Source organism: Leptodactylus fuscus, chromosome 4 (assembly GCF_031893055.1).
Source record: "Leptodactylus fuscus isolate aLepFus1 chromosome 4, aLepFus1.hap2, whole genome shotgun sequence".
NCBI lineage: Eukaryota > Metazoa > Chordata > Amphibia > Anura > Leptodactylidae > Leptodactylus > Leptodactylus fuscus.
Window position 1 is genome coordinate 132846291 of NC_134268.1, and position 13879 is coordinate 132860169.

The following is a 13879-nucleotide window of genomic DNA, read 5'->3' on the forward strand; positions in this document are numbered from 1 at the left end:
CTTTAAACTCCACTGGGTGATTATGGGAAGCATATGCAAATCTGTTTCCCAAGATGTAAATAGGGAAACAATGCCTCCGTTTGCATATTCTTCTCATAATCCCCTAGTGGAGCTAAAAGGGCTTTTTGTAAGACTCCACACACCTGAGAAGGTGGTCTCTCCTCAAGGAGTGACATTACACCCATAACCTAGTCTAGAAGTCTCTCACCTCTGCCAAGTAGGTTTTCCCTAGTCTGTGCTGAAGAGATCCAACCAGATTGAAACAGCACTGTCCACAGCTGGGATATTGACTTGGCAAAATTCCGCATCATTGCAGGAAAGGCTTGTTGGGAAGTCGGGCATGATGTTCAAGGGAATTTCCCGTAGAGGGCAGCAAACAGAGGCACTGTTTCCCTATTTACACCTTGGGAAACAGATTTACATATTCTACTTGTAAGCTGTAGCAGTATTGTATAGGACAACAGAGAAAGTACTGAGCAAGAAAATAACTCATGTATGATAAGACAGAAAGCTCAACTTTTAGCAGTTAACAGTGTCATCTGTGCCTCTGCGCCTCCTCTCTCACTCAGTTTTTGCTCACGACTCCTCTTCTACTCTCCACAGGCTTCTATTGTGAGCTGTAAAATTACACTTCCGTGGCCTTCTGTTTGACTAAGCATAGGTTCACATCTCGGCACGGGTCTTGGGGACCCGAACCACTATAACAACAATAGACTATGATGCAGTCTGCCAGGAGTATATTTTTATACTAAAACCCAGGGCCGGCGTCAGCGCACGGCATAGTCGGGCAAGTGCCGGGGCCCACAGAGCCTCTGGGGGCCCCCCGGCACTTGCCTGTCACAATTTCAGCTCATCGGCGTCCGTCCGCCGATGAGCTGGAATACATACGCGATACAGGAGCTGCGAGATCAGCTCCTGCTTTAAAGCTCCGGCCCGGCTTGCGTGTGTAGGTGCGATGACGTCATCGCATCACGCCTACACACGCAAGCCGGGCCGGAGCTAAGCAGGAGCTGATCTCACAGCTCCTGCATCGCGTATGTGATTGGAGGGAGAGAGAGAGGAGCGTCGGGGGAACGAGGGAAGGTGAGTGATAGAAGGTGAGTGTAAGTGTTTGTTTTGTATTACATAGTAAGGTGAAACATAATGAAGGGGGCCCATGAAACTGGGGGGCAAATGAAGGGGAGGGGGGGAACGGCATGACACTGGAGAACATGAAGGGGGTGGGGAGAGAACGGCATGAAACTGGGGACAGAGATGGAGGGGGCCCAAAGAAACTGAAGGGGCAAATGAAGGGGAGGGGAGAACAGCATGACACTGGGGCAGATGGAGGGGGGGGAGAACAGCATGACACTGGGGCAGATGGAGGGGGTGGGGAGAGAACGGCATGGAACTGGGGACAGAGATGGAGGGGGCCCAATGAAACTGAAGGGGCAAATGAAGGGGAGGGGGGGAACGGCATGACACTGGGGCAGAGATGGGGGGACATGAAACTGTGGGCAGATGAAGGGGGAGAACGTGATGAAACTGGGGACAGAGATGGAGGGGGGACATGAAACTGGGGGCAGAGGAAGGGTGTATATGAAACTGGGGGAGAGATGGAGGGGGGGCATATAATTTACAGGTGACTGTAGGAGGATTATACTGTGTGGGAGAACATAATGAATGAGAATGGGTGGAATCAACATAAAAGTGGGTGGAGCTAAATTTGCAGCGGCGCGCAGAGCGCGCCGCACATTTTGCCCCTCTTTCTACTCTTTAAAAGATTGGGAGGTATGGCGTTGGTGACGCCACACTCCTGCATGACGTCACTCGCTTCATCTGCAACGCACAGTGTCTCGACTCCACCACCTCCTTTACAAGGGGGCCCACTGAGGCTCTGTCCCAAGGGCCCATAAAAACCTGGAGCCGGCCCTGCTAAAACCAGTGGAGAGAAGAGTCCTCTGTGCATAACTTTTCTCTCCACCGCAGATGTGAACTCTAGCAAGAAGGAATTCAGCAGATATTTCATAGGGATAGTCATCTTGGAAGGGAGATAATGGGAAAACAGCCAGATAAGTAAAGAAAGAAACATTTATCTCCAGTAAGATAAATTACAAGGTTTCTTATACTATTAATTTACATAAAATTAAAGGGGTCGTCTGGGATAAAATAAGAATTAACCCTTAACCTAAATTGAACTCGATAGCAAATGTACTTACCAGGAGGTATGACTGCTTTACAGCCAGCCTTAGGCTTGGTAGGACACTTTACAGAGGCACATTCCGAATGAATATTGTTCTGTGAGAATATCCCAACATCTTGACACCTGCCATAATAATCCACAGCAACACGATCGGAATAAGCATTGCAGACATTAGCATATGTTTCCCCATTATGTCCGCAGACTGGTTCCATAGACTTGCAGAAAGGCTATAAAATTTCAAAAGTTCTACAGTTAGATTATATTTTGCATATTGTACTCTTATAAACAGCTGATAATACCTGATGAATCTGTATTGTAAAACTAGACTGTTGGAAACTGATGCGAAATTCTCACAGTAGTGCAAGATTTATGATACATTTGGTTCAACTTGCTAGACTTGTTAGGCACTTTTCTCTTTCCTGCACCGCCTCTTGGCTGGACTACTAGACACCAGTAATTTTATATACCGTACTACTACTATAACTATTGAATATTAAGGCTGGGACATGGGACAGGTTCACTGTGGAAAAAAATAGCTTTCATTGTGCCTTTCAGACCAGGGCACAATTTGGCAAAAAGCACAGTATTTCATAGTACCTGCAAAGTGGAAGGGATTTTGGCTATTTCCATCCACACTCTGCAGATAAATATCCACAGTAGAAATGCTGCGATTTCAAAAACCACTGTCTTTTTGTAAATTGCAGAACATCAATTATACCTACGGAAATGCTGGGGTTTTCTGTGCAGGTATTATAGGAACAGAAAATCAGTAGAGGAAAACTCTCTGGACTTTCCGTGAAAAACGCTGTGGAAGCAATGTGATGCGTTTCCGCTGCGGTCTCTTCCACAGCACTTTTTGGCTGCAGCACATTACTGTGATCTTAGTCTCTGCCTGGATTCTGGGGCAGGCTGGTTTTTCATCTGCGTTGCAAAGGTTGAAAACTATTTTGGTCCTGAAAAAAACCGCTTCCTAATTAGGAAGCTTTTTTTGGACATTGCCAAGCTTTTTTTGGAGCTTTTTTTTGTAAAAACCGCTTCCAAAAAAAGCCAGGCTGTTTTCCCCTCCCATAAAGTGAATGGGCTGAAAAAACCGCTAGCGTTGTTTTTTCCGCGTGTTTTTTTGCAAAAAAAGCGTTGCTTATTTTTGCAAAAAGCCGTGCGGAAAAAAAACACGCGTTTTTTGCCTCCCATTCACTTCTATTGCTTTCTTCGGGCGGAAAACGCCTGAAGAAAGGTCATGTCACTTCTTTTTTCTGCTAGCTGAAAAATAACTAGCAGAAAAAAAAAGCTAGCGGAAAAAAAAAGCTAGCGGAAAACAAAAAGCTAGCTGTTCACATAGGGCTCCATTGTAAAGGGGCTGATTTTGAAGTGAAATCCGCTGTCAAAAAACTCCCCTTTGCCCACGTGTGAACTAGCCCAGTGCAATGAACGCCTTCATCTGTATTAATGTGACTGCTCAGTGCAGAAACTGAGTGTGCCAACAGAGATGGTCTCTCATTCTAGATCTATTTATCTATCTATCTATCTATCTATCTATCTATCTATCTATCTATCTATCTATCTATCTATCTATCGTACATGCACGCACACACATACATAGATACAGGGGCATAACTAGCAAACACTTGGCCCCCCAACCCCACACGGCATAGTGCCCTCTTTCATGGCCCCACACGGTATAACACCAAATTTACATATATTATAATGCCCCACAGTGGCCCCTGCATACATATTCTACGCCGCATGTCACATGACACTAAAATTGATCAACTTATTTCTGACAAGGAATATGAATTTTTGTTGCCTCTGGCTCCAGTTGAGACGACTTTTTATTGTCTGCCTAAGATCCACAAGGGCCTGTCCTCTCTAAAAGGAACACTGTTTGTATCTGGGGTAAATAGTTTGTGTCAAAATGTCAGGATATATTTAGAGCATATCCTGAGACCTTTTGTTATCTTTCTGCCTTCTTTCATTCAGGAAACTTCTGATCTATTGCGAAAGCTGGTGGGGTGACACTGGATGAGAATGTTATTCTATGTTCCATAGATGTTGAAGCTCTCTATGCTTCTATACTCCATGTGTGGGGATTGAGAGCCATGGAGTTTTTTCTCTGTTCTAGGGGGACCCAATATCGCGCCCACAACCAATTTGTACTGAATCTGTTAGAATTTTCCTTGACCCATAACTTTTTTGTTTTTAATGGGATACATGTCCACCAGCTCAAGGGCACTACCATGGGCAATACATGTGCGCCTACATATGCCAACTTGCAAGAACAAATAACAAAAACGGGAAGGCACTCACGACATGGCAGAAAATCTGCCAGAACGCTGGTTCTGCCGGAGGAGGCGGAGTCTAAGATCGGTCCACAGCAGTCTCCATTGTGGTCCGATCTTAGGTGTAGCAGAGTTCAGTGCACAGCTCTGCTACATCTCAGGTATAGCAGAGTTCAGCGCACAGCTCAACTCTGCTATACCTGAGATGTAGCAGAGCTTTGTGCTGAACTCTGCTTCACCTGAATTGTAGTAGAGCTTTTCCCTCAACTCTGCTACATCTGAGATGTAGCACAGCTGTGCGCTGAACTCTGCTACATCTAAGATCAGACCACAATGGAGACTGCTGTGGACCGATCTTAGACTCCGCCTCCTCACAGACAAGCCTCCGGCTGAACTGGCGTTAATTGACCAATGCTGTACACTGTATGGCATACGGCCAATCAACGCTGGTCAACGCATTCCTATGAGAAAAAGGCAGCTCCCGCATAACGCAAGCTGCCTGGGATCCTGACTAGCATATAATGGGCTGCCACAAAATGTGCTTGTAGGTGAAGTTTGAAAGTGATGAGACCTTACCAGCCAGAGCTAAATGTGAGAGTAAGTTCAATGCAAAACACATTGTGACAGTGCATCATATGCTAGTCGGGATCGCTGGTAGCTTGCAGTATGCAGGAGCTGACTTTTTCCCATAGGAATGCATTGACGGAACTCTTGCATGTATCTCGGGCTGGCAAGGAAGGTATATAGAGCACCAAAGAGCTGTTTGAGTAAGATTCACACCTAAATAAAGCTAATTCCTAGCTAACCCTGTCTAGTTCACAGTCTCATATGAACCGAATCTGAAATCCACTATTCGTACAAAGTGGAGGTCACCTGATTTAGCCAGCCAATTACTTTTTCAGATTTTTTTTTCCATGCCTACATTTTCCTATTTCCTATCCCACCTTCCCTGCACAGTTATTGGTACAAAAAAAAAGCACCAGGGAAGGTGGGAGGGGATACAAAGTTTTAGTGCCTTTGCAGCATGGTATTCGATTGGAATCGAATACCTCGAACAGCCTAATATTCGATTGAATACCAATTTGATCGAAAGCTGTTCGCTCATCTCTAATATTAAACTGCTCTTGCAGCAGCTTATCTCAGGTTCTGATAAAACCAGGTCTGTTATCTCTCTGTGTAAATACACAGCTAACCCTTAGTCCATTGTTTACATTCATTTGTCATTTGCATATTATCTGATCTGCTCCAGGCAGTGCTGACACACTGAATGGGAACACACCCTTAATCCAAATTGGCAGTTTGCTACTTTTAAACATGCCGAGAAAAGAAAAAAAAAATTCTCAAAATTCTAAAACAACGAGAGCTATGAAGGTAGCCAGAAGTTAACAGAGTTCTCCTCAAGCGGAGGTGAGGGAAATCAGCGACGTCAACAACAAGCTCATTAAATGGCTCTACAGCGAGCTGCTGAGACGCCGGAACAATCACAGGCCAGTGTGAGGAATAAGGTCAGCGGCAGGCGAGCTTGACAGCTGCCGAAATGCCGGAGGCTGGTTTACTTTCTTTTTCAAGATACCTACTACATTTAGAAACAGGGGACTGCTATGGGATCTAACATGGTGCTCCCTTACACCAACAACTACATGGCATTTTTTGAAGAAAACTATATTTACACTAACTCTCTTACACTAACTCTCACAATACTCTCTAATTTGGAATTAGTACATCGACAATATTTTCTGCATCTGGTTGGGCCCATCCCACACCTTACTTGAATTTACCTGTTATATGAATAGTATATGGCGTGAGCTACAATTTACTTTACACTCTGACCCCAACATCATCAGTTTCCTGGACACTACTGTCTATAGAAAAGAAGGCAATACACTAGGTACACACCTTTTTACCAAGGAAACTGATAGAAACAGTCTCCTGCACTACACGAGCTTCCATCCTGTTTACACAAAGAAATTTTTACCTAAATCTCATTTCTCTCGTATCTCCCATATTGTTGATGACCCTGCTAATCGATAATTGAGACTAACAGAAATTAGCAACAAGTTCCAGGAACAGGGATATCCCTCTTTAGGGAAGTCAGAAAACAGTTAGGTCAAATTTGGGATCCCAAATCACAAAGACTGGCTTTCATACACACCTATCTTTCATTTGCACATTGTGTCCACCAGATAATTAGAAAACACTCGAAATTATTAGATGAAGCCTATCCTCAGATTAAGGAGATTCAATTTCCTTTCTTACCATGTTACAGGAATCCTCAGAACATCAGAAACAAATTGGTTAAGTCAGATTTTGGTTCTCAAATCTGACTTACCATCAATTTCTGAGTACCCCAAAATGTGGCAATTTCCCATGTTTCTCACATACTCAGTGCTCTAACATCATTAAAGTTCACATTACATACCACCCCCACAATGGTCAACGCACTCACATTAAGGACTAACTTTGTCATCTACCTAAAAAAAATGTCCATATGGTCTTGCCTACGTTGGGGAAAACCACCCAAAATGTGCTAGACCGCATCAAGCAACAAAAGTCCAACATCTGATGCCAGAACCTTCTACTACCCATACCATCATACTTCATTAAATTCAAACATACAGTGGCACATTTGAGATTCTAGGTACTGGAACATGGCCCCCTTCCAAGGAGAAGAGTCAATCCTATCCTACTCCTGAAAAAAACAAAACAAAAAAACAAAAACAAAACACATATTGGATACAGAGACTTCAAATTCTGGAGCCCCTCAGAATGAACCGGGAATATGAGATCTCCGCATTCGTCTGAATTCTTTATGGATATGTAGTACATTAGTATTCTGTTGTATGGTTAATGTATTGTTCATTATTATATTATGTATCTCTTTAACTACATATTCCTTCTTTCAGATTCACTGATTTTGCATTGTCTACATGTTATTCTACAAAGAGTCTCCACTTCAGTGTCCTTTTCTATTCTCTCACCACAGCCGGGTTTGTAGCATGTTTGGAGTCCATCCTCTGACTCCACCCCATCTCTTAAAGAGGACCTTTCATCAGATTTAGTGCAGGCAGTTCTATATACTGCTGGAAAGCCAACAGTGCGCTGAATTCAGAGCACTATTGGCTTTCCCGATCTGTGCCCCGGGTAAAGAGCTTTCGGTCCCGGTACTGTAGCTCTTCACAGTCAGAAAGGAACACAGACTGTCAGGAATGTCCTTCTCCACAGCAGCGCCTATCGCACTGCACAGTGTGAGCGTGGAGGAACGCCCCCTCCCTCTGCTCACAGTGCTCGTCCATTGACGAGTATTATCAGGAGGGGAGGGGGACGTTCCTCCCCGCTCACACTGTACAGCGCGATAGGCGCTGATGTGAAGAAGGACAAACCTGACTGACTGTTAGAAACACCCTTCTGACTGTAAAGCGCTACGTTACCGGCACCGCCAGCTCTTTACCTGGGACACAGATCGGGAAAGCTGATAGTGCGCTGAATTCAGCAGTATATAGAACTGCCTGTGCCCAATCTGATGAAAGGTCCTCTTTAATTTCATCTTGTCATTTCTACCTTTTTTTCTCACCTTCTCTTTTATTCAGCATTCATTTTACCTAGTCTCTACCCCCCTACTTCTTACTGGTACCAATATCCCTATCTCATCCATATGCTCCTCTATATTCTGGTTTATTGCAGTATATTCCCGCATTCTCTGTGGCTCCTTCCTTTCAGGTTTCTTTCTATATCAATTATTTAATCTTCATTGTCACTTTGTTATTGTAGAGTCTGATGAAGGTCTATCAGGACCAAAATGTCACTTTACACACTGTGTACTGAAGTGAATAAATCATGTTATTTTGCATCCACTTTCATGTCTACGGAGTCTAATACCAATACTTTCTAAGGGTTGAGACCAAACTCTGTAACTACTGGTTGTGCCATCCACATCCGTATTTTTTATTGCGGGGTCACTTTTTGGTATGTTTTCATCTGTAACCTCTAAATCTGGGGTATACTCTGATATGCATTCGCTTATACATTACCTTTCTGCTGTGTTTTGCCCTAAAGATATGGTAATTTGGAGGTTTTCGTTCTTACACAAGCTATACTCTTTGTATTTTTCAGATTATGCAGCCATATGAGGGTTTGTTTTTTGTGGGATCAGATGTATTTTTATCATGACACTATTTATTTTTATGGTGATAGAGCTTGTTGAGGGCATATTTTTTTAGTTTTTATTGGTACATGGTTTTGGGGTATAATGATCACTTTTTATACCATATTTGTTAGGTGAGATGCCATTTTTTTTAAAGTGCAGACTAAATAATGTTTCAGTTTTATTATACATTTTTGGGCTTTATTTATTTACTTATTTATTCTTTTTATTTATTTTTAAACACTTTCCTACTGTGTGTGTGTGTGTGTGTGTGTGTGTGTGGGGGGGGGGATGGGAACAATGTAGGGGCAGTATGCTTGTGGAAACTCCCTAGTTGTCTGGTCATGTTTGACTGTGGGTGCTGGAGCAAGGTGTTCATTGTAAGTTGAGTTAATACCAGTTCCAGAGGTGTACTAGTATGGTGATTTGCATCATGACCTTAATGGCAGTGCTCTACTATTATGTGGCATGTCGCCAAGGGGGCTAACAATAAAAAAAAGGCAAAATTTATGTAAAAAACCTTCAGACTGCATGTGTTTTATATGCAATTAAAACACCACACAAAATACTGTGAGAAAGAACCCTTCATTATATCACAAATATAATAAAGTGGGAAATCAGCTCTGGCAAGTGGCAATAAATAATCACAAATCATTAATTTGCCTAACAACTAGCATAGAACAATAATGAATTCCTCTCCCACCGGGTATTATGTTTTCAACTTTCCCTAAATGGATTGCTAAAAAGTCCTAAATTTTATCAAATTATCACACAGATCATCATCAGTTCTGCTTATTACCAGTTATTTACAGTGGTGCATTAAGTATATGACATCCCACTGTTTTTTTTTTAACTCGTTTTATTGAAGGAGAAGTAACAATCGATGCAGTCAAGAAAAACAGGCAAATAAGTACAAAAATAAAATACAAAGAAAATTTCAAACAAACAAAGATCTGCCACGACGCCAACCCACCGTGGTCTACCACCAGAACACACACAGGAAAATGCAGCAGTGAGCAAAGCAACTCGACAACTCCCACTTAAGGTGCAAAGGCGCCCAGCGCCGAGCGCATGGAAGAGGGAGAGTACTGGGTACCAGGAGAAGACATCCCATTGTTTAAGCCCCCACCCCAAATATTGCTGGTGTTTAGTGACCTCAGTCCAGTCAAGTGCTTCATTTGACAATTTTTTAAGTTTTAATCTGCCTTGAATCATCACAGAGGTGAGTTCACGATTAACCTTGCAAACTTACAAATCTGACCAGGGTTCCATTCACATCCAAAAATGAATGAGTTTTCCTTTGTGGACTTTCTGCTTGTATTATAGCTATGCAGAAAACTCCAGCATTTCTGCAGATATAATTGACATGCAGCGATTTATTTATTTTTTAATGTAATATGTGGATGGAAATACACTTTGCAGGTACCACATTCCACTTAAAATGGGTGGAGAGAAAAATTCTGCACACACGACTTTTCTCTCCACTGATTTCATGCGGAAACCCGGTGGACCTCATCATAGTCTAGTAGGTAATCACTTTTTAAGTGTATAGGGTATTCGTTCTTCAGATCACAGATCAACAATGACGCAGGTAGGCATAGGTAGGTGTCCCATTGCAGATTCTGCAGTGGGGCCCTGACGCTTCATGTTAGGTCTCTGTACAGTAGTTCTTTATTTGCCATTTTTTTTTCTAAATCGTTTCCATTGCCATACATTGATATATGATATATTTTTAATATATTTTTATTGTCCAGGTATAGTTTTTTATTGCAGGGATAACTAGTGTGTTTTTATTTTAATGTATTTACTTTTATATGAAATATATATATATATATATATATATATATATATATATATATATATATATTATTTGTTTAACATCTGTTTTCATGTTTTTAGCCTCCTTTAGAAAGCTTCAACCTCATTGAACTGCTTGTATCATAGGCTGCAATAGTACTGTATTTACAGTCTGTTGTAGAATTTCTATATAATATATAATATATATAATAATGTCTTGGTGATGATTTCTTCATTTTGCTATGGTAATGAACAGATAGTGGAACACAATGAAGATTTAAGTATTTTTGGATATTATATGCTACAAACTACAGATATGTATAGGGAAAGCAGGATTATTTCTGTTCAGTCAAACTTCAAATGACATAACTGAAACAAATGACATGACTGCAAAAACTGCATAAGGGTCAACGTACACAGAGTTTTTTGGTGAGGATTTTGACGCTGAATTTGAGCTTGATTTTGAAGCAGATTCAGCGTCAAAATCCTCACCAAAAAACTCCATATGCTTTGACCCTAACAGCCCCTGCATCTCAAGCTTTTTGGGATAATTTACATAGGTCATCTGTACACGTAGTCTGAAGATGCTTGCATGAAAAACTTTTACACATGAAAAATGAAAACAGAGTATAATCTCATAAACTCAGCAATTTACTTTTCATATGTATAGATGAGATTATGAGACAATGCAAACATATAATTGGATGGAGATGTGATGGGAATTGTTTTATGGTAACAAATGTTCCTTACTTAAGAACTTAAGCATTCGTATGACTGTCTGTTTCTGTGATATCCATTGCAGTCTTAGGAAAGAAAAAGCAATATGTAGTCAGAATCAATAAACACAACAGCCTTGAAAAATAAATAGTATGGCTTTTTTATATGATCTTACCTGACATGAGCCTTTATAGGACAATTGTTTTCCTCTTTGATATAGAGTGCAAATGTTGGGATGTTCTGTATTGTCACTGTCGCACACAGGTTCTCTCACATGTTCACACTTCAGCTGTCTCGGGATACATTCATATTGGAGGCACTGGAACTTTTCAAAACTAGTGACGCAAACTTGTCTTTTTGCAATACATCTATATGAAAAAAAAAATATTAGCTTAAAGAAGTTACGCAGAAACAGAACTCAATCTTACCAGTGTATTCCCTTAATTGTATAAACTATATTATTAAAGGATTTTTCGGAATTAAAAATAGGAACGCTCTTATCAATAGGTCATCAATATCGGACTGGTGGGGATTTGACACCCAGAACATCCACCAAATGGCTGTTTGGAGCAGCTGATTACAAAAAATAAAATGGAGGAGGAAGCAGACAACTCTGTTCTTTGTATAGTGGCCGAACCAGGTAACTTCAGAATACTTATCCTTAGGATAGGTCACCAATGTTTTCCACATAGAAAACCCCTTTAATAAGAAAGTCTCCCTTAGCCCCAATTATTAGCTCTGCAGAGCACAGTTAGGGAGGACAGACGTCTTATTCTTCTGCCTTACCTGCAGATGCTCTGACTTTTGGTCAAATTACCGGCTCTGCACCCAGGGCCAGCATTGGAGAGGGGGAGGGGGGCAAACTGGACAATTGCCCAGGGCCTTCATCCTCAAAGGATCCTGGGAACTACATAGCTGTGCACACCAATACTGTTTAATTCTATGACAGAGCAGGGAATTGAAAGGTCTCTGCTCTTCCATAGAAGACGGCTGGTAGCACTCAGGACGTCGTGGTGCAGGTGGTGTCAAGTGTATTGCGCCACTACTACAGGGAGAGTCTTCAGCTGCTTTGCTCATTGTGGGAGCTTAATAAGGGCTAATAATTAAAGTGAGGGAACTATTAAATATAATGTGGCTACTATTTAAAATGCGAGAACTATTATACATAAGGGGCACTATTATAAAAAAATAAATTTATATATATATATATATATATATATATATATAGGGGCTATTATAAGAAAGAAATTATTATATGTAAGGGGGCTATTAAAAATGGATGTGGCTATTTATAGGTACCGTACCTATAAACAACTGGCTATTTATAGGTACCGTACCTATGAACTACTGGCTATTTTTAGGTACCGTACCTATGAACTACTGGCTATTTTTAGGTCGTACCTATGAACTATTGGCTATTTTTAGGTACCATACCTATGAACTACTGGCTATTTTTAGGTACCGTACCTATGAACTACTGGCTATTTTTAGGTCGTACCTATGAACTACTGGCTATTTTTAGGTACCGTCCGTACCTTTAAACTATTTATAGGTACCCATAGGTACCGTACCTAACACCGTTCGATCGAATACATATTCGATCGAATATCAGGCCGTTCGAGGTATTCGATTACAATCGAATACGAGGCAAACGCAGTAAAAATTCGTATCCCCTCCCACCTTCCCTGGTGAGTTTTTTGCACCAATAACTGCGCAGGGGATGTGGGACAGGAACTACGACAACAGAGGCAGTTAAAAATTTTTAAAAAACCCATTGGCTGCCGAAATCAGGTGACCTCCAATTTAGACGAATGGTGGATTTAACATTCGATTAATTTGGGACTGTGAACTATGTGACTGAGACAGGGACAGATGTACAGGCAGGGTTAGCTAGGGATTACCTTTATTTAGGGGGGAATGTTACTCACCCAGCTCTTTGGGGCTCTATCTGGTCGGGATCCCTGTCAGCTTGTGATATGCACGAGCTGACTTTTTCCCATAGGAATGCATTGACCAGCGTTGATTGGCCAGTGTACAGCATTCGGCCAATCAACGTTGGTTCTGCCTGAGGACGCGGAGTCTAAAATCGGTCCACAGCAGTTTCCATTCTGGTCCGATTTTAGACTCCGCCAACAGAGTGTAGAGAAGTAGCAGAGCTGAGTGTGCGCTGAGCTCTATTACACCAGAGATGTGTGTGACAGGAGGAGTAGCTGGAGGGATGGTTGGCAGTAGTGCAGAGCTGTGTGTGTGACAGGAGGAGTAGCTGGAGGGATGGTTGGCAGTAGTGCAGAGCTGTGTGTGTGTGACAGGAGGAGTAGCTGGAGGGATGGTTGGAAGTAGTGCAGAACTGTGTGTGTGACAGGAGCAGTAGCTGGAGGGATGGTTGGAAGTAGTGCAGACTGTGTGTGTAACAGGAGGAGTAGTCGGAGGGATTGTTGGGTGCAGCAGAGCTGAGCTCTGCTTCATCTCCGGTGTCTGGAGTAGCCAAGCTGAGCGCATGGCTAGCTCTGCTTCATCTCGCCATAGGAATGCATTGACCAGTGTTGATTTGCCAGTGTACAGCATTCGGCCAATCAACACTGGTTCTGCCTGAGGAGGCGGAGTCTAAAATCGATCCACAGCAGTTTCCATTCTGGTCCGATTTTAGACTCCGCCTCCTCCGGCAGAACTAGTGTTGATTGGCCGAATGCTGTACACTGGCCAATCAACGCTGGTCAATGCATTTCTATGGTGAGATGAAGAAGAGCTAGCCGTGCGCTCAGCTTG

General features: G+C 42.2%; 1 protein-coding gene across 3 annotated transcripts in view; it reads right to left on the bottom strand.

Annotated features, from left to right (window-relative positions):
• RECK (reversion inducing cysteine rich protein with kazal motifs) overlaps positions 1-13879 on the bottom strand; it is a 130888-nt gene that overhangs the window by 9254 nt on the left and 107755 nt on the right. For 2 of the 3 annotated variants that reach the window (XM_075271091.1, XM_075271090.1), the window contains 2 exons: positions 11289-11481; positions 2199-2409 (listed from right to left, as the gene is read on the bottom strand). In XM_075271091.1, the coding sequence (XP_075127192.1) occupies positions 2199-2409; positions 11289-11481 (404 nt within the window). Of the gene's footprint in view, positions 1-2198; positions 2410-11146; positions 11200-11288; positions 11482-13879 lie in introns of those variants that run through there. The other variant, XM_075271092.1, reaches the window with a different exon arrangement.